The sequence below is a fragment of the Sciurus vulgaris genome (genome assembly GCF_902686455.1).
Source record: "Sciurus vulgaris genome assembly, chromosome: 17".
NCBI classification, from domain to species: Eukaryota; Metazoa; Chordata; class Mammalia; order Rodentia; family Sciuridae; genus Sciurus; species Sciurus vulgaris.
The window spans coordinates 13,311,999-13,330,103 of record NC_136478.1 but is presented as its reverse complement, the minus strand read 5'-3'; the positions used below and the strand labels follow the sequence as shown (position 1 = coordinate 13,330,103).

Sequence of the window (18,105 nt, the reverse complement as noted above, 5' to 3'; positions counted from 1 at the left end):
TTTCTAGGTATAAATAAGTATTCCCCAGGACCTATATAAAGAAAATTGTAATTATCCACTGAGGGCCACCAAAGGCCCTAAAGTAAGTGAAGAGAAACATTGTTCTTGCATAGGAAAACACACATTATAAAGATGTTCACTGTACCTAAATTAATTTATTCCTGTTTAATTGTTGGCAACAAGCATGCATTACTTTTGTAAAGAGGAAAAACAATAAAGATTACCTTTAGAAAGGAAAAACGGGTAAATATTTTTATGAAGAGACAGTCTTTCAAAGCTTCAAATGGAAACTAGAAGCCAGCAATAAAGAAATACTGATACATTGATCATTCAAAATTTAAAATTTCTGTAATTGTTTTAAATAATCCCAAATAAGGTTAAAAGGTAAAGTGGAAATATATTTGTAAAATTTGTGATATGAAAGTGTAATATTAATATGTAGGGAAGTTTTTACAATAGAAAGATAAGTAACAATAAAAACCTGCAAATGACATTAGCAGGCAGCTTTTAAAAACATAAAAATAAATGTTAAAGCAAGAAAAGCTGTTTTGTCTTAGTAGTACTCTAATTTTTTGCTTGTGTGTGTGTGTGTGTGTGTATGTGTATACACACAGGAAATATCATGTAGCCCTCAAAAATGACATTACTGTAGATGCCGTTAATATAAAGCAACAAGTTGTTATTCAGCAAAATCATATGTTCAGGGATTCCTATTTTGTAGTAACTGGTACTTCTCTGCAGACATGGCTCTTGAGGTCCTGAAGGAAGGTGTCTGCCTTGGATTCCCATTCTTATTACTGTTTTTTAAAGTCTCTGGCTCCATGAAAATCTTGGAAGTCCCAAGGTATTCTTTCGAAGAGAATATCCCACCCCTTTAAAAAATTCTAAGCAATTAAAAGAACACTCAAGCTGTTGGGAAGTTGAGAGACCAGCAGGCCCAACGAGAAAGTGAAAAGAAAAGGCGGAAAAACTCAGATAACAAGAGAACTTCCCCCATGGAAAAAAACCAAACAAACAAGCAAAACAAAAACAAAAAAATAAGAACAATTATTTAGATACTTGACCTGGAAGCATCTCTGTTTCCTCAGGTTCTCATGTTTGGGTGTCCTCCAAGGCTACGTGTAGATAAGCAATTGCTGGTCAAGGAGACTTGCCATCACCCAGAAGCACTCAAAAGTGCTCCTGCAGGCCCAGAGTTCCTTATATCCTACAAGGGTCAGATAAACGAAGAGTGAAGATACTCAGTACAAGGGAAAGTGAGGTGGGTGGAGAACTGAAAAGGGCATGCCCTGCCTAAGACACCGCTCAGCTGTAAGGAGTCGTAGTCAGCAGGAGAGCTGATGAGGCAATGCCAAACACGAGGAATTTTCAAAAAAAAAGGATTTTCAAATATCCGAAATCTTGATTGAACGCTTCTCAAAAGTCCATTTCTGGATGGTGATTTTGTGTAATAAATCTGATGTCCAGTGTGTGGACACCAACTGGATGTCCTACAGTGTAAAATCAGTTTGGTCACTGCCTGGAATAAAGAACCCCACAGATTAAAGACTCAGTCCCCAAGACTGCCCCTTCAGATACCAGTCTTAGGTAGGGGGTCACCAAGTTACCCACATTTCTGTATGACTGGACTATAGATTGAGGGTTCCTGTGATCCCCTGCTCATGTTCCAGAATTCCCTATTAACAGTTCACAGAACTGAGGTAAGCACCTCACTGTTAGCAGTTACTATAAAGGGTACATATGAACAGCCAGATGGAGAGGTTCTTAGGGCAAGGTCCGGAGGGGTCTCAAGTGCAGGAGCTTTTGTCCGCACAGGTTGGGGTGCACCACTACTTGTTGGAAGCCATGCATAAATTATGGGTTTGTTTGAGCCATCATAAGTCAGGGGTGTGGTACTTTCCCGGAACTCCTGGGTGAAGTTACCCGGTTGAGAAAGCCCAGATCATGCCTGCACCCTGCCTTAGCTCACGGCCCTAGGTTAAAACACAGCCCTCCCACCAGGTGGGCGTAAACTGCCAAGCCCCAAACAGCTTGTTTTCCCCATCCTTATCCTGTTTTCCTCAAGAAGCCGGCCACATTGAAACTTTTTGATGTATTTACCCTTAAAGAATTGGGCCTTTTTCCCTTGTTCAGTTCCAGTTCCTATCAGGGCCGAAAGACCCACCAGGTGCCCCACTTTTAAAACTATTTTCTGTTGTCTTCTGTTCCTTATTATTTTCAGACTTTTTATTTTCCCAGCCGGTTCACACTTCCAAGAAGCAATCTGCTCTACTGGGGTGCTGGTAACCCCAGCAACTACTGGCACATGAACACATTGACCATGCCAGAAACAACCCATTTGGAGTTTTTATGAAGATTTCATTGTGTACCAATGATTAACTAGAGACTTGGCCACTGATGAATAATTCAGTGTCTCCTTCCCATATGTCTGAAGGTGGGGCTGAAAGTCCTAACCCTTTTAAACCTGTGGTTGGCTCCTCTGGCAACCAGCTCCCATCCTGAAGCTCCTGAGGGGAGCTAAGAGTCACTGCGTCAGCATAAACAGGTGTGATTGAAGAGAGCTTATTATGAATAACAAGATTCTTCTTTCACATTGATCACTCAAGAAATTCCAAGGGGTTTAGAAGCTCTTAAGCCAGGAATGGGAGAGAAATCCCAAACGTGACCCACAGTCATAGATGTACACTTGCCCCAACAAGTACCCATGCAGGCCCTGCACACATCCAGGCCGTGGGACCTCTGGCGGAAGCAGCCTGCCCTCTCCCCCTCCTGACTCCTCTCCTCCTTTGGCCTCTGCCCTCTCAGTACCCCCTACCCCTTCTCCTGCCCACTCCTCTGTCTCTTTTTCCTTTCCTCTCTTGTTCCTTTCTTACCTGCCTCCCCTCCTGCTTAGAGAGTCTGGGTGCCCACGGGGACAAGTGAGGGCAGAGTTAGGGGGCTTTGGCAAGTGATGTGACCCCAGGAGAAGCACAGACCTGCAAACATGAGGCAGATCCAAGGGAGGACCTAACTCATTTATCCCACATCCACAGCTCTGGCCAAGCCTTCCAGGACAAACCAAACTTGCCTCTAAGGGAAATCTCTGAGACCTGACAAGATCGTGCCCTGAGGAAGGCCAGGCCAGGTGCCACAGGCTGCACATCTACCCAGCAGAGCATCGGGGTCCAGATGTGGGCTGCCAGGTAGTGCAGGAGGGAAGCATGGTGCCCAGGTAGGTCCCACATGAGCAGGTGGGCCTAGGTGTGTGCATGGGGACCCTCTGAGAGGCATGGATGTAGTAGTCCTGGCCGCCTGGGTTCTGTATAGTCAGGGCCTGCAGGGGAGGAACGCAGAGCTTTCCCCATCCTCCATCTACTAAATGTCAGCGCCCCCCATGACATAGGCCCAGATATCAAACAGACCCAGGCTCTGGGGCATCAGTGGCTATGGGTGGCACTGGGCAGGTGCCTCTCTTGCCTCATAGTCCCACCTTGTGAGTTGAATCCAGCTGGCTGCCTGTGGCACCTCCAGAAGGAAACAAACCCCACTTTTGAAAAGCCTGGATGACAGGCTGTCATTATCTCTTGAACCCCAATGAGGGGCCACAGGGCCTGACTGAGGCCCAAAGCCAGAGGTGCCTCACGCTGCTGCCCACCTCTTCCTCCCAGGGCCTCATCCTGCTCTCCCCATCCCTCTCTATTCTTCCTCTCTTCCCCAAATTTCGCTCTCATGCTTGCTGTCACCTCAGCCCTCTCTGCTGTCTCACCTCCATAATTCTTGGGTGTCTGAGCTGTTTGAGAGCTGACACTGAGAGGGCCAAGGGGGCTGAGACCGCTGGGCATCCATCTTCCCTGGTCTTCCTGAGGCCCCACAAAAGACCTAAGTGGGTGACGGGTCATTTTCTCTGATGGCTGGTGGAATGACTTGTTCTCAGTGATGTAGTGACTGGCAGGGGGTGAGCAGGGCCCTCCACATGGAGCTTGTGGAAACTGATCAGGTCCAGCTCAGTACGGACAGGACCAGGTGTGTTGGCTGTGTTGGAAGCAAGGTGTCCTTTTTCCCACCAACCCTTTCTCTGTGTTCTGTGACCTTGGCACAGTGTCCTCCCGTTCCAGGGCTTCTTGATCCATGGAACAGAAGAACATTTAGATAAGATAGAGACTAAGTTCCATTGGCTTCTGGCCTTCTGTGGTTCAGCGCCCAGCTCAGAGCACATACGATTGGTTCTTAACCATTTTGGTTTCCAGCTCAGATGGAGTTTTGGACCCTGCTGAGACATGCCCATGTGCCCATCCATGTGCAGTCTCTACCACTTTAGAGTCCCTAGCACTGAGGCTTGTCCGTGATGCTTGCTTGAGGTCATCTCTCTTACTCCTGCCCTGTTTGCCCATCCCCCACCTAATCGGGGTTCAGGGACCAAGCTCAGTGAGAGCTCCCCAGCCTCCGAGATGCAGCCGAATTCAAGAGAGACATTTTGTCTAATAGAGTTTAGAGACATCCCTCTTGAAGGAGTCATGTGTCATTATTGTCATCAAGCCCCCTCCTTCCTGGCTCTGGACATATGCACTTCTGTCCCCAGTTGACTGTTCATTGTCTGGAAGGCCAAGATCACTTAAAGACTGGAATTCTGTAGAATTACCCAGATTCTCCATTGTGTGCAGGACCAGGGAGGGAGGTAGGGGAGATGGGAGGAGGTGGCCCTAAACAGATCACTTCTCACCAGCACCGAGGGCCTCTCCTGCACTTCTGGCACCATGACTCACCTGAAGATGCTGCTCCTGGTCACCTGCCTCCCGGGGTCTTTTCCACGGCATGCTCAGACAGGTGAAAATAGGGAGGTACAGGACTGAAGGGGTCCCCCAGGTGCCTGTGGGCATGGGACCAGGGGGGCACTTGGACCATAACACATTACAGGCATGTTTGTTGATTTCCACCTGTATACACTAAGGCTTTTAAGGGGACAGTAGCAAAAGAATTTTTAAGGAAAACAATCCAAAGAAAAACAAGAATGATGCCTCTCAGTACACAGGATCAGCTTGGTGAGTTACAAAATTTTGCACGTTTCATACTGTGATCGAGGCCTGCCCAATGGTGACAAAGAGGGTGACTGATTCTGGTTTCACTTTTTTTTTTTTTTTTTTTTTGGTGGTGCTGGGGATTAAACCCAGGGCCTTGTGCTTGCAAGGCAAGCACTCTACCAACTGAGCTATCTCCCCAGCCCTGGTTTCACATTTTTAAGAGAAAAATCCTTAGAAGTATTTGTTAGTATCTGTTTCATTTATGAATTTTGTACTTACGATGGAGGCATCAGCAGAAAGACAAGGTAATTGGTTCCAAGAGCACTGAAACTAAGAGATTTGCATACTCAGTTGGAAAAGGAAAGTCAAAGCCGGCTTGCTACTTTGGAAACTGGATGGGTTGGTCTTGCATGGCCACCAGACGGTACTCATGTGGAGTGTCTTCTCAACCAGGCAGAAGACACGGCCCCACTCTAAAGTTTGCTCCAAGGTCACTGGCTGTGAGAGGGCTGAGTCCCAGCTGGTTCTACAGAGTTAATACAACCAAATTAATTCTTGGGAGGGTCAGAGGACAGTGGAGGGGAATTGCTTAGGAAATGTATGATTTTTTTGTTTGTTTTAAAGCCATACAATCCTCATTTTGCCTATTCCCTGGTTTTGGATTTCTTTGTATTTTCTTTGCATATGGATGAGAAAACTGAGGCCTGGAGACATGTCTCTATCTCCAAGCCTCCATTTTGTCATCTGAAAAATGGAGTAATCACAGAACCTACCTTCCCAGTGTGGGTGATGAATTACCAGTTGTCCAATCATGCATGCACAGAGACTCCACACAGGAAGTCCCCAAATTTATCTCTCACAGACCTAGAGATGTACACACAGACCCTCCAACAGACACACAGCCACATACAGTGCCCCCCAGAGTCCCCACATAGAAGCACACATGGAACACCCAAAGGCCATCCCTACGCACAAGAACATGCCCACTCTGGCTATCTATAGCTTGAGCAGACAGTGTTGGCCAGGAGAGCTGTCTTGAATATTTCAAAGGAGCCCCTCCTGTCATAAAGCTGGTGATGTGGTATAGGATCTCAGCTGAGTGTTCCGGGAATGCTGTCATGTAAGTCTGACCCATCCTGGTACTCTTAGGAGCTGAGTATGTGCAGAAGCAGACCCTGGAGCCCTCAGAACACACCTGTGGAGAGGGAAGAGGAGAGGACAGGACCTGGACCATCTGCTTTGCTCATCTGGGCAAGCCCAGACCATGCACTGTGAGACCCAGAAGGGTCCCAGGTCATGGGGTCCAAACTAGGACCAGGGATAGATGGGACACCCCCCGGTCATGTGGCAAATTAGCAGCTCATGTGGTCTCTTAGCCTGGTCATAGGAGAGGTTGGATGGTCAGCTGACTGCAACTTTCCCAGCTCATGAGCAGCCTCTGCAGGTCATAGATGAGGTGGTCAGGGCAGGGGAACAGTGTGTTCTGCAGTCTGGTTTTCGGCAAGGACCATAGGTTCTCTGCTGTGGTAGTGAAGCCAGAATTGGGAACAGGTAGTTAGTGTAGAAATAGGGAATCGGGTCAAATCGAGGAAATTGAGGCCATAAAGCCATCTGCCTTTGGAAGTTGGAGACTGCCCCTGGAAGAATGGAATGTCACCAAATGTACCTGCCTTTATCAAGGACTGCAAACAAGGGGCTGCTAATTGGTGTCCCCTGGGCCCTTATCTGCCTGAATCACCCTGGCCTTCCCCCTGCCCATGGTTTCTCACTTAATGAAAAACCAGGCCTAGTCAGGTAGGCAGGAAGGAGAGATAAGGGGTGGGGAAGGGGGGGAGAACTGGAGAACAAAAGAGAATTTAACCTATAAAAGATGTAGGGTGAGCTCACTTCTTGGGACTTTTAGAACATCAGCCATGGCCCTCTTCTTCCTGCTGGGAGAAGTCTGTATTATTACCTTTAAATAAAACCTGCTTAATCTGCTTGCCTTGGCGTGCTTCTCTAGTGTTCAATCTTCAACATTAGAAGGAGCAGAACTCGTCACCGGTAAATGGTGGTATCAGTAGGACTGAGGCAGGGACTCCAAGAAGATGGAGAATCACCAAGGACAGAATCCAATGTCTCAGCTCTGTCACCAATGTCCATGTGAGCCTCTCTGGGCCTCAGGTCCTTGGTCAACACAGGGTGAGGGCTTGTTTCAGGGCTCTGGAAGACTCTCCCTGACCTGACAGTCCCTGATGTTTTTCTCTCTCTCTCTGTATGTTTGTTACTGCCCAAGGAAGATCCATCTGTTCAGACTAAGGATTGGAAGGTGAAGAAGGCAGTCAGATACCTGCAGTCTCATGAAGTCACATGGTCTGAACACCCAGGAATCCTAATATCCTGCCTTGGCAGTTCTTACCCCCAGCTGAACTGCTTGAGTCCAGCGGAGGCCTTGAGGACAAACAAGGAGCCTCAGAACCAGAGACACCTGTCCTACACAAAAGCATTTGTTTTTTCAACTACAGCCAGGGTCCAGATGGACGGGGATTAAAGTCTTTCTCCTTCAGTCCATATTCGTGTGTCCATTCCTGCAGCACAGGGCACCCTCTACCCTTTGACCCTCAGAAACACCTTGGCCTGCCCTTTCCTGGTCAGAAGGGGAAATGGAAGCTCAGAGGAAAACATGGCTCTTGAAAGGCATAGTGGGTGGGCTGGGGAGAGCCTGGTGAGAGGCCCACAAGGGTCAGGACTGGGAGGGTCCGCATGTCATCACACTGCTCCCTGCCGGCTGGCGGCCCTCTCTGCAGTGGGGCTCAGGGTTCTGAGAAGTTTCTGGATTGCCTCCTGTCCTCTCTGCGTCTGAAGTCTCCACTCCCTCCAGACCACTTCTCTACTTTTGTTTGTTATTCTCTGGCCTGACCAGGAACCAAGGGCTTCCATCCCTTCACACATTCCATTCCATTTCAGAATGTTTACCAGCCCCTTCCACAAGCCAGCACAGGCCAAGTACTGGGCAACTGCAGATGAGTGTGTGGCCTGGGCTTTCTCCAGAGGGAGCCAGTACCCCAGCCTAGCGGGAGGCAGGGTTCTGGCAACCCCTTCCTCAAGTAGGCCTCACACATGCTACAGAAACATTGGTCCTTGGTACATCCAGCACCTTCCACGGTCCCCAGGGGCTTCTGCCCAGCGTCTGAGCCAGCTCGAGGGTCCTGAGTCCTCCGCCTGCTCTTCACCTCTGTGGCCTGCGCCTCCTGCTCCAGCTTCATCTCCCATTGCCCAGGCCGGTCCACAAGTGGCTGCCATGTTCCCGAGGTGTGGCACCCACCCCCTACCGGCCACCGAAATCCCACCCACCCTCAGTCCAAGCCCAGCCTCCAGGAAGAGTTCCCGATTGCATGGCGCACTGAGCTTCTCTCCTCCGGCTGCCACCCAGCCGCCTCCTGCAGGGTGGGAAGAAAGTCGCCAGCCTGAGGCCTCCAGGCTCCCAGGGCCACGGTAAGGGGCTGTTTTGCCGTCGACCCCCGCGTATCTGCCACTCCCAGCGCTCCACTGGCCTGGAGCCCCCAGGCCACGTGCCGCCAGGATGGCGCCGCCCAGGGGCTGGTCCCGGCTTGGGAGCTCCGCGGAGGTGGGTGGCTGTGTCTCGGGCCTCGGGCTGGCCTCCGAGTGGAAGCGGGCAGGGACCGGGGGCCCCGTGTGGGGAGCCTGTGCCCGGCGCTGGGAAGCCATTAGGTTCCCCTCCCCGCCCGCCCTCGGCTCCCCCTCGCGGCCGTGGCAGCCGCAGGGCCCAGGCCACGCGGCCGCTTCCAGCCGCGGGAAGAAAGTCGCCAGCCGGAGGCCTCCCGGTCCCCTCGGCCAGTCGAAGGCCCTCCCCGCGCGCCTGTTTCGCGGAGTACTGCCCCAGGCCCAGGCCGCCGGGCAGCCGGACCGAACTTTTGGTGGCAGAATCTGCCGTGGGTGCGCCCCGGGCGGGAGGCGAGACCTGGAGGGGCCCCGACCTAACAAAGCAGAGCCGGCAGCCCGCGCCCTGCAGAGTGGGAAGGACGCCCCTGTGGTCAGTCCAGACACCGCGACCCTTCCGGAAAGTAGCAGTTCCCCCTGGCCCGTGAAGTCGTGCGCCCACCCTACCCGAGCAGAGCTGCCGCGGGGCGGGCTGGGAAGGAGAGGGAAGGTAGTGGAGGCCCCTGAGAAAGATTCGGCCTGCGCCGTACCGGGGGCCCCCAGGAAGTAAGAGGTAATCCTGGACAGAAATGAGAAGGCTGGCTTCGGAATCCAAGTGTTCTATCGCAGGCTGGGGGCTGCAGGGTGGGCAGGAAGAACAGTGCACCGTGCTGGAGAAGGGACCACCACCATGTTCGTGGAAAAGGGACTTGGTGAGGATGGTGAGTTGGTGGCTCCCGGGACAGCGAAGGACCAGGTGAACAATGAGGAGGGGTCTGGCCCAATTCCTCCCTTCCATCTGGAGGGCTCTTCTCCACACTGAACAGGTCTCACATGCCACCTCGCCCTGGCTGGCCTCCCCGGTTTCCTTGGTCAGCATTGGATTCCCTCCTTGGTGACCTGTCTAATCTTTATCACATCCTGTCCCCTGGCCTTGGATCCGCTGCTGTACCAACCTAGTAGGTGACAAGCTCACTGGGCCAGGTAGTCTCAGATCTTGTTCATGGTACCTGATTAGCTGGGTGATGACTGTGAATCAGAAAGGGAAGAGGTGTTTGCGCCTGTGGATATGTGGTTTATACATTTTCATTAACAAGCATCCAGCTGATTCCCAGGGAACAGTGGGCAGAAGGAGAAATTCCCAGGGTGGGGGACGCTCCTGTGAACACAACCACCTGACGAATCCTGCTAGGAACTCTGCCAGGAACTCGGTCTTACAGGTGGAAGGAGAGTTGGGCTGTTCTCCACTTGCTCACCAGAGGGCGCCGAGCCCCAAATAAAGATCTGGAGGCTGAGTTTGCGGCTTTATCCAGGTGACCCAAACTGGCCTGGGTGTTGGCCCAGCTGGGGCTGAGGTTCCCCTACCCATTTGACTGTAGCTGCCAAGAGCTTCTGGGCAGAGGCACCTGCAGCTGGCTGGCTCTTCTTGGGGAGCCAAGGTAAGAAGAGCACAGGCAAAACTGCCTGGAGTTTGCTGGGTAAAGAAAGAAAAACGTTGGGATTTGCAGTACCTCTAACTCATGACCCAGTATCTGTATCTGGTTTTGCTTTTTTTTTTTTTTTTTCCCTTGTGGTAAAATACATATATCATGAAATCTGCCATTTTAACTACATTTTAAGTGTACAATTTGGTGACTTAGGTACATTCACAGTGCTTAGCAACCATCATCACCATCTAGTTTCAAAACTTTTCATTGCCCCAAAAGGAACCTCACACCTAGTAAGCAAGCAGTTGCTAACCTGCTTCCTGACATTATGGATTGGCCTTTTCTAGACATTTCATATGAAAGGAATCACACAATACATGGACTTTCATGTGTGGCTTCTTTTATTTAGTCTAATGAAAATCATTCCAACTTACTGCCTTCCTGAGAGAGGCTGGGGCTCTGTTCTGGGCCTTCTGCTTTCCCTGAAACCCCTTCTGGATATTACCAAGTTCCTAAATTTCATAGACAAAAATAGGAAAGGTCAAATATGCACCTTTTTGAAAAGAACAAAGGTGCATATATCTTCATGATATTGGGGTCAGCAAGCATTTCCCAAATAAGACTCAAAAAAGAATTGGCCTTTCCAGGAGTGATGGTGCCTACCTATAATCCCAGAAGCTCAGAGGCTGAGGCAAGAAGATTCCAAGTTTGAGACCAGCTTGGACAACTTAGTAAGACCTGCGTTAAATTAAAAAGAAAAAAAAAAAAAAAAAAAAAAGATCTGGGAATGTAGCTCAGAGGTAGAATGTTCCTGGGTTCAATCCCCAGCATTGAAAAACAAAACAAAACAAAACAAAATGAAACAACGGACTACCAAAAAACCAAATTAACATTAAAAGAAAATGTAAACTAGACAGGTAAATGCAGGAAGCTTCTGCTTATCTAATGTCATCATTAAAGAGTTAAAAAAATAGCCACAGATTGCTTAAAGACATTGGCCTCACATGTTTGACAAAGGATGTATACCTAGAATATATAAAGAATTCCTATGATCCAATAAGTTTCTCTCAAACAATTTTGGGGGTGCTGGGGATTGAATTCAGTGTCTCCTTCATGCTAGGCAAGTGCTCTACCCCTGAGCTATATCCTTAGTCCCTCAAAAGCGTTTTAAAAAGTCATAGAGATATGGATTTGTATTGTAGCTCTTCTACCTGTTTGAGATCCTGATGAGTATTTGTGAGGTTCTGACCCCCCAAATTAATTCTTATATTTCCAGATTAGGGATAAAATCCAAGCTCTGCTTCACTCTTGTGTTTCCTGAGTATAAACAAATGGTTCATGAGTCAGGTTGGGGATTTATGTGTATATCAAGGTACCCTCCACCCTTCTCTTAAATTGGATGATTTGGGCCAATTTGGGCAGGGGAGGAAAAGGGAGGTGGCTCCTCCTCTTTCTCCTGATCACCTGTGGCAGGCTTCAGGGCCAGATCAGCCTTCAGGAGCAGAGGGGATTCACTTGGAGATAAGAATTTGCACCCACCTGGTCTGTGCTCAAACACTGGTTCTTGAAGCAGCTGGAACCCAGTTGAAAGGCTTATGCCCCCAAAGTTTCTCACCCCATCTTGCCTCCTGCCATGAACTTCCTTGTGAAGAGGTCCCTGTCTTTCCCCCACCCAAAGACACAAGTGTTAATGGAAATGTTGGCTCTTGACCCCACCCAGTAATTGACCACTCATTCAGAGCCCCAACACCTGACCCAGGTTCTGACTCAGGGCTTTGGTGTCTGCTAGGCTAATGTTTAAAAATAGCAGCTGGGGGCAGTGCGTGAGTGGGGAAGGGAAGGTCCAGGGCTGGGGGAGGGCGCCCCTCGGCCTGGCTGGGCCTGTGCTTTACTGACTTCACATCTTGAGGGTTTGACCTGCCTTCTGAGGTGAGCTTCCTGTGGTGGGGGATGTGTGGGTGCTTCTTTTGCTGGTGGGGTGAGCTCCCAGCACCTGTGCCTGGGTTGAGGTTTAGTATGGAGAGTTGTCTGGTAAGAGGAGGGTCTCTGAATTTGCAACTCTGGGTAGAGGGGAGAGGGGAATCAGTGATATTGATCTTCTACTCTTTTCAGAAAACCTTGCCTTATTCATAGGATGAAATCCAGGTTAATTTTAAGTCAGAAGTGCTGGTTAAATAGCTTCACTGTCTTTAAGCTTTACCCAGCTTCCCAAAGGGGAAGATGGGGCGTGCTCAGGCCCCATGCTCCGTGCTGCCTCATTTGTGGTGTCTCCATTAAAGGAAGCCTGCTGCATTTCAGGGAGGACGTGTTGAACTACTGAAGGATCATGAGGATTATCGTGGGGGCGGGGACGAACGGTCATTGGCTGAGAAAGAAGCTCCAGCTCCCACAATTTTTAAATTTAGCCTGAAATAGTCACAAATGTACCAAAAACTCTACCAAGCTATATGGTAACTAATCTCCCTCCCAGTCTTCTTTCCTGTGTGCCAACTTCCATCCTTAAAAGACAACCACTCTTCCTAATTTCTTGTGTGCATACAAACATATATAAGGATAAATTCTAATTTCCATCCTTTCACACAAAGGTTGCTTATTTTGCACATTACTCTTTAAAAATTTTTAAAAAAATTTTTTTGTAGTTGTAGATGGACAGAATGCCTTTATTTTATTTGTTTATTTTTATGTGGTGCTGAGGATCGAACCCAGTGCCTCACACATGCTAGGCAAGCGCTCTACTACTGAGCTATAGCCCCAGCCCTGAACATTGTTCTTAACTTTGCATTTCCCCCCACTTAATGCCCTTTGAATTTTCCATGTCAATCCATGTGTCCTTGTTATTTTTAACAGCTGCATAGCATTCTGATATGTGGATATGCTATAATTTATTTCAGCAGTCCCCTCATGTGGTTGTTTGGGTTTTGTCCAGTCATCTGCTGTCACAAACAGAGCGGTAATACTCCACCGTGTGTGTGTGCGTGTGTGTGTGTGTGTTTTCCTGTATAGACCCAATTGCACCTACAGGATAAACTCCTGAGAATGAATGTGCTAGGTCAAAGGGTAACTGCTTTGGTAATTATGGTGGATACGATCTTCCTTCTTCTAATGGTTAGGTAGAAAAAAAGATCAAGAAAGACAGCATTTGAGTTTCTTTTTTATGCTTTCTAGCTGTTTGATCCTGAACCTGATGCTCACCTGCTGAGCTCAGTTTTTAAATTTACAAAGTGTGGGAAATCTGTAAATTTAAACAGACTAGGGGTGTAGCTCAGTGGTAGAGAACTTGCCCAGCATGCAGGAGGCCCTGGGCTTGATCCTCAGTTCTGCAAATGAACAAATGAAAAACCAATAAAATGTGGCCCGCACAGTTGCAAGGATAACATGAGATCAGCTATGCGAAACATTCAGTTCAGTCAAACACAGAGCAGTGTCGTTTCCCAAAGGCAGGTGGCCTGGGTTCTCTCTGTGCCTGCTGGGGCCGAGGACTGAGCCTGCCTGTCAAGCCATCACTCCTAACTGGAGGACTGTGGTGCCCTGTAGCTCCTGATAATCTGTGACTAGAACTCTGGGTCTCCCCAGGGCCTTTCTAGGACCAGCTGTTGGGCAGACTGTAGTGGACTCCTCCTGAAGGAAGTTACCCATCTGCCTGAAGTCCTCGGGCTCTGGTTCCTGGTTCCTGGTTCCTGGCATAATCCACAACTCAACACTGTTACGTTCATTTTTTGCCACTAGCCTCATACGACACTGAGTATTCTATTCAGGTGCTCCCATTCCGTTCTCAGAACTATTCCAGAGGGTAGAAAACACTAATCACCTCTGAGCCAACTTCTTCATTATGCACCCTTGTCCTTGTGCACGCCCGTGGCACAGGGGACACCTTGAGTTTGCATGGCCTTCATCTCCACCCTGCCCCCTCTCAGGGGCCAGATGCCTGGGGGTGTGCGGTGTTTCCTGTTGCTTGTATTTTATTTACATTGGGGATGGCCCCTCATTTGAAATGTGTGTGTCTAGATTAAAGGATGAGTTTGATTTTATATGACCAGAAGTGCAATTCATGCCTGTGAAAGGAAAAAAAAACATACCTGGTACTTACCTCTCAAGATGCCCGTGTGAAGCTTTCACCCTTAACTCCTCTGTTGCTGCCCATCTTTAGTCCAAAAGTTAGTTGGCAACCAGTTTTGAAGTCTTGCACCAAAGAAGGTATACTCAGACCCTTCCAAATAGACCCTGTGCGGCACATCTGCATTCCTGCCTCTGTTCTGTTTCCTGTTACAGGGGATCAGGACGGATTGGGGACCCAGGACCTGTTTGGTGGGTCTATTTCTGAAGCTCTAGAGCCAGGTGGCTCGGGCACTTCATTGATCCAGGAACATGAGTAGAGAGAAGGAAGAGGACTCTTTCAGTATACTCAGGATTTATGATGAACCACAGGAGAGAAGGAATATGCCAGAAAGCTCTGGTGTTTCTTCTCAGCATGAACAAGCTCAGTACCAACCGGACAGTCCTTATGAAACGCTCCAGATCCCCCCCTGTTCCCCCATGCAGCCTAGCCCTGTTTATCAGGAGATGAGCGGTATGACCCAGGAACAGTGGGACCTGCAGACCCTGGACACGTCTGAGCTCCAGGCCATGTGGTTCTCAGAGGTGGAACCAGGAGAGGCAGCCGAGGCTGGGCCCAGGTGGGGCTCTCTTCAGCAAGACTGGGTGGGTCGGGCCCCTGTCCGGGAGAGGGGATTCCGGCAGGAAGCCCTGTACTTCATGCTCTCTCCTCATCTGTCCTAGCTTCCTGCCAGGACCTGCACTTGGTAAGTACCGGCTGTGACTGTGGGCAGGAAGGCCACAAGGCCTGGTGTCCCGAGAGCAGCCTTCTCCCTGAGACACGCAGTTCTCCGTGCCGACGCCTCCCCACCAGCGGTGGGTGTTGCTGTCTCCCCGCAGGCCCGCCCTGTTCTTCACCCTCTCCCAGTAGAGAAGTCTGGTCACTCCTCAGAGCAGTTGTAAGTACCTTTTGTCCTGGTTTTTAACACCTGGGAGCCTTCCTTTCCTGCCTGCCCACTTGCTGAGAAGTAGCGTGCCTGCGTTCTCGCCCCCTTCCTGTGTGTGGTGGTGTCCCCGCCGGGGCAGCCCTCCTCTCCCACCAGCCCAGTAGTAGGGCCTTCAGCTCACGGTGGCACTTCTTCAGGGATGTGGCCCAGGGACCTGGAGACACACTCTCCAGGTTCTCCAGGATTGATAGGAATTGGTGGACCGGATCATGCTGTCCCTGTGAGTGACAGGAGGTTGAGGCCATGACCCTCTCATTGCCACCCACCCTGTCCTCTTCCCAGCCGCCCATTCCAGGTGAGACGGTGGTCAGGCAGAGGCCCCCTCGTGATTCCTGGAAGGTCGGCACGCTCCGCCACGGGAAGAGGGTCTATGCCGTGGCTGTCAGCGGTGCGACCCACCGCATGTACACGTGTGGCTCCGGCTATGTCAGGGTGTGGGATGAGAGTGCTCTGCACGCCTGTGACAAGGCCCCCGAGGCCCAGATGAACCTTCAGGTCAGGAGCGGTCTAGTAGGGTGGGGCAACCCAGGTAAGGCCTCTGTTTTGGTGCTTCATGGTGACATGAGTGTGCTCTGTCCCTGCAGAACCCTCAGAACTGTGTCCTTGCCTGCAAGCTGTTCCCTGATGAGCAGAGCCTAATCACGGGAGGCGTGTCCCAGACCCTGACTCTCTGGGACCTTGTGCCCACGCCCCGAGTCAGGGCCCAGCTGGCCTCCACGGGCCCCATGTGCTATTCCCTGGCCATCTCCTCTGATGCTCATATCTGCCTGGCTTGTTTCAGAGGATTTGTTGAGATTTGGGATTTACAGAATCAAATCTTGATCAGGTATGACCTCACTCGGGAGCCGCTCAGGTGCCCCTGGGGGAGGGCTGGGTTGGGACACCTCACCTTCCCCTCTGCAGAAGGGTGATTCAAGGCAGTGTGGAAGATACATCTGGGACTCTCTGGCCCTGAAGTTCTGGGGGCCCAAGCCTATCCATGGAACTCTGAGTTGTGTTTTCACCAGGAAACATGAAGTCCCCATATATGGGTCCCGCTGCGTTGACATCGCAGGCAATAAGTTCTGGACAGGAGGTGAAGACACCAGCCTATATTCCTGGGACCTGCGGAGCTACCAGAGGCTGCAGCAGTACAATTTACAGAATGAGGTGCCTGGCTGGCCACCACTGGGGTCAAGTGCGCCCACAATAGGGTTTGGATGCAGTAGTGGGGGGAGCCGAGGTTTGAAGATGCAGCATGAACCGTGGCATTGGTGACTTTAAATGCTGACCCCAAAACTTCTTCTAAACAGATCCTCAGCATTACCCATGACCCAAGTGAGGAATGGATGTTAGTGGGCTTGAGAACGAGCGATATCATAATCCTACACACTCATCGGAAAGAGAAGTTCAAGGCTGTCCTACAAAAATACACCCATCACCACAGCCTCAAGTTCTCCTCCTGTGGTGAGTGAGAAGCCAGGTGGCTCCTCCTCTTCCTGTTTGGAACCCACTTTCCTATCTTTCTCTACTCACCCCCTTTTCCTTTTCCATCTCTTTCTCCATGAGAGCGTCCTATACAGAATGACCAACACCCTGAAGACAGGCAGACAGAAGTGGCACAAAGCCACCTCATGGTCCCGTTCAGTGGCACAAGTCTCCATCCTGTGTGTGGCAGGAGGGTGGGGGCAGGGAAGGCAATGGTTAGGGTCATGGCTCTGATTTTCAGATGGGAAAACAGAGGCCAAGAAAGAGCTGCCCCTTCCCCAGTCTAGCTGAGGACAGAGCTGGGACCAGACTGTGGGCTCAGTCTCTCACTGCCCCGTCCGTTCTTTCCTTTGCCAGGGAGCTATTTCGTGACCACACTGGACGAGTCCATCCATTGTTTAGCGGCACCTTCTCTACAAAGGTTGTTTCAGGTACTGAGGAGGGATGTGCAGACCCCGGTGTTGGAGCTCATGGCCCCAGATCCCAGATGTTGAGTCCAGAGAGAGAGAGAGTGCTGGGAAGTGCCTCTGAGACAGCACCCAGGGCATTTCATACAAGGCAGGCACTGAGGAATTAAGCTCCTGGGGACTCACGGCTTCTACCTGGAACCCCAAGACCTGGCCCTGCCTCCAGACGAGCCTTGGTTCTGTGCAAGCCTCAAAATAGTCCTAAATGTAGCCCCTATGCCTGGCTCAAGCTGTGCCCCTGCGTGCTATCCCTCTTTCCCTCTAGGTAAAGGAGCCCTCAGACATCTTGTGTTGTGACGTGTCCTCTGACAACCGGTATTTGGTCACGGGCTCCAAGAACAGTGCTACAGTTTACCAGCTCTTGTACTGAAGGTCATGCACCATGGTCCTGCCAGTGAAGACCCAGAGAAGGCCAGTGTGACTTAGCATGCTGGACAAGTTCAACACCTGTCACCCTTCTGCCTCAGCTTCATGGCTGGTCTTCTGTCCCCCCATACACCTCCAGCCTACACCCCTGGGTTTTAAATTATGTGACTTGGGGCTTTTTCTTCGTTATTTTTCTACCTCTGTTTTCTGGGTTTTGGCAGGAAACTTAATGAGATACGGCTTTTGTAATTAATAAAATAGCAAAACAAAATCCAAAATAATCTGGATATGTGTCTTTTTCTTTCAAATAATGTCATCATAATTGATTGCTTATGCCTGACTTTAGCAAATGAAAGTATGTTCTCTTAACTTCCTTCCAGGGTAGGGAAGGAATTGTAGACCAGACTTACTTTTGTTTGTAACCTATTTCTGTGAGGTCAGAGAATTACTAGAATCTTAAGAAACTGAAGAAAAAAAAAAGTAGGTACAGTCAGGCCTTTGTGGGTTCCATCTATGTCCATGGATTTAACCAACCATGGATTGAAAACATTCAGAAAAAAATGCTTTTATACTGAACACATACAGATTTTTTTTCTTTATTTCCTAAACAATATAGTATGACAACAATTTGCATAGCACTTGGGTTGTATTAGGTATTATAAGTAATCTAGAGATGGCTTAAAGGGTCTGGGAGATGTGTATG

General features: G+C 49.8%; 1 protein-coding gene across 1 annotated transcript; it reads left to right on the top strand.

The window, feature by feature from the left end:
- Positions 1-14,428: 14,428 nt before the first annotated feature.
- TLE7 (TLE family member 7) lies at positions 14,429-17,406 on the top strand (the record flags this gene model as incomplete). The annotated part of the gene is made up of 8 exons (XM_079117222.1): positions 14,429-14,761; positions 14,851-15,054; positions 15,385-15,597; positions 15,687-15,928; positions 16,110-16,251; positions 16,395-16,548; positions 16,927-17,000; positions 17,302-17,406. 8 exons carry the CDS (start codon positions 14,429-14,431, stop codon positions 17,404-17,406), a joined length of 1,467 nt encoding a protein of 488 aa, XP_078973348.1.
- Positions 17,407-18,105: the final 699 nt, after the last annotated feature.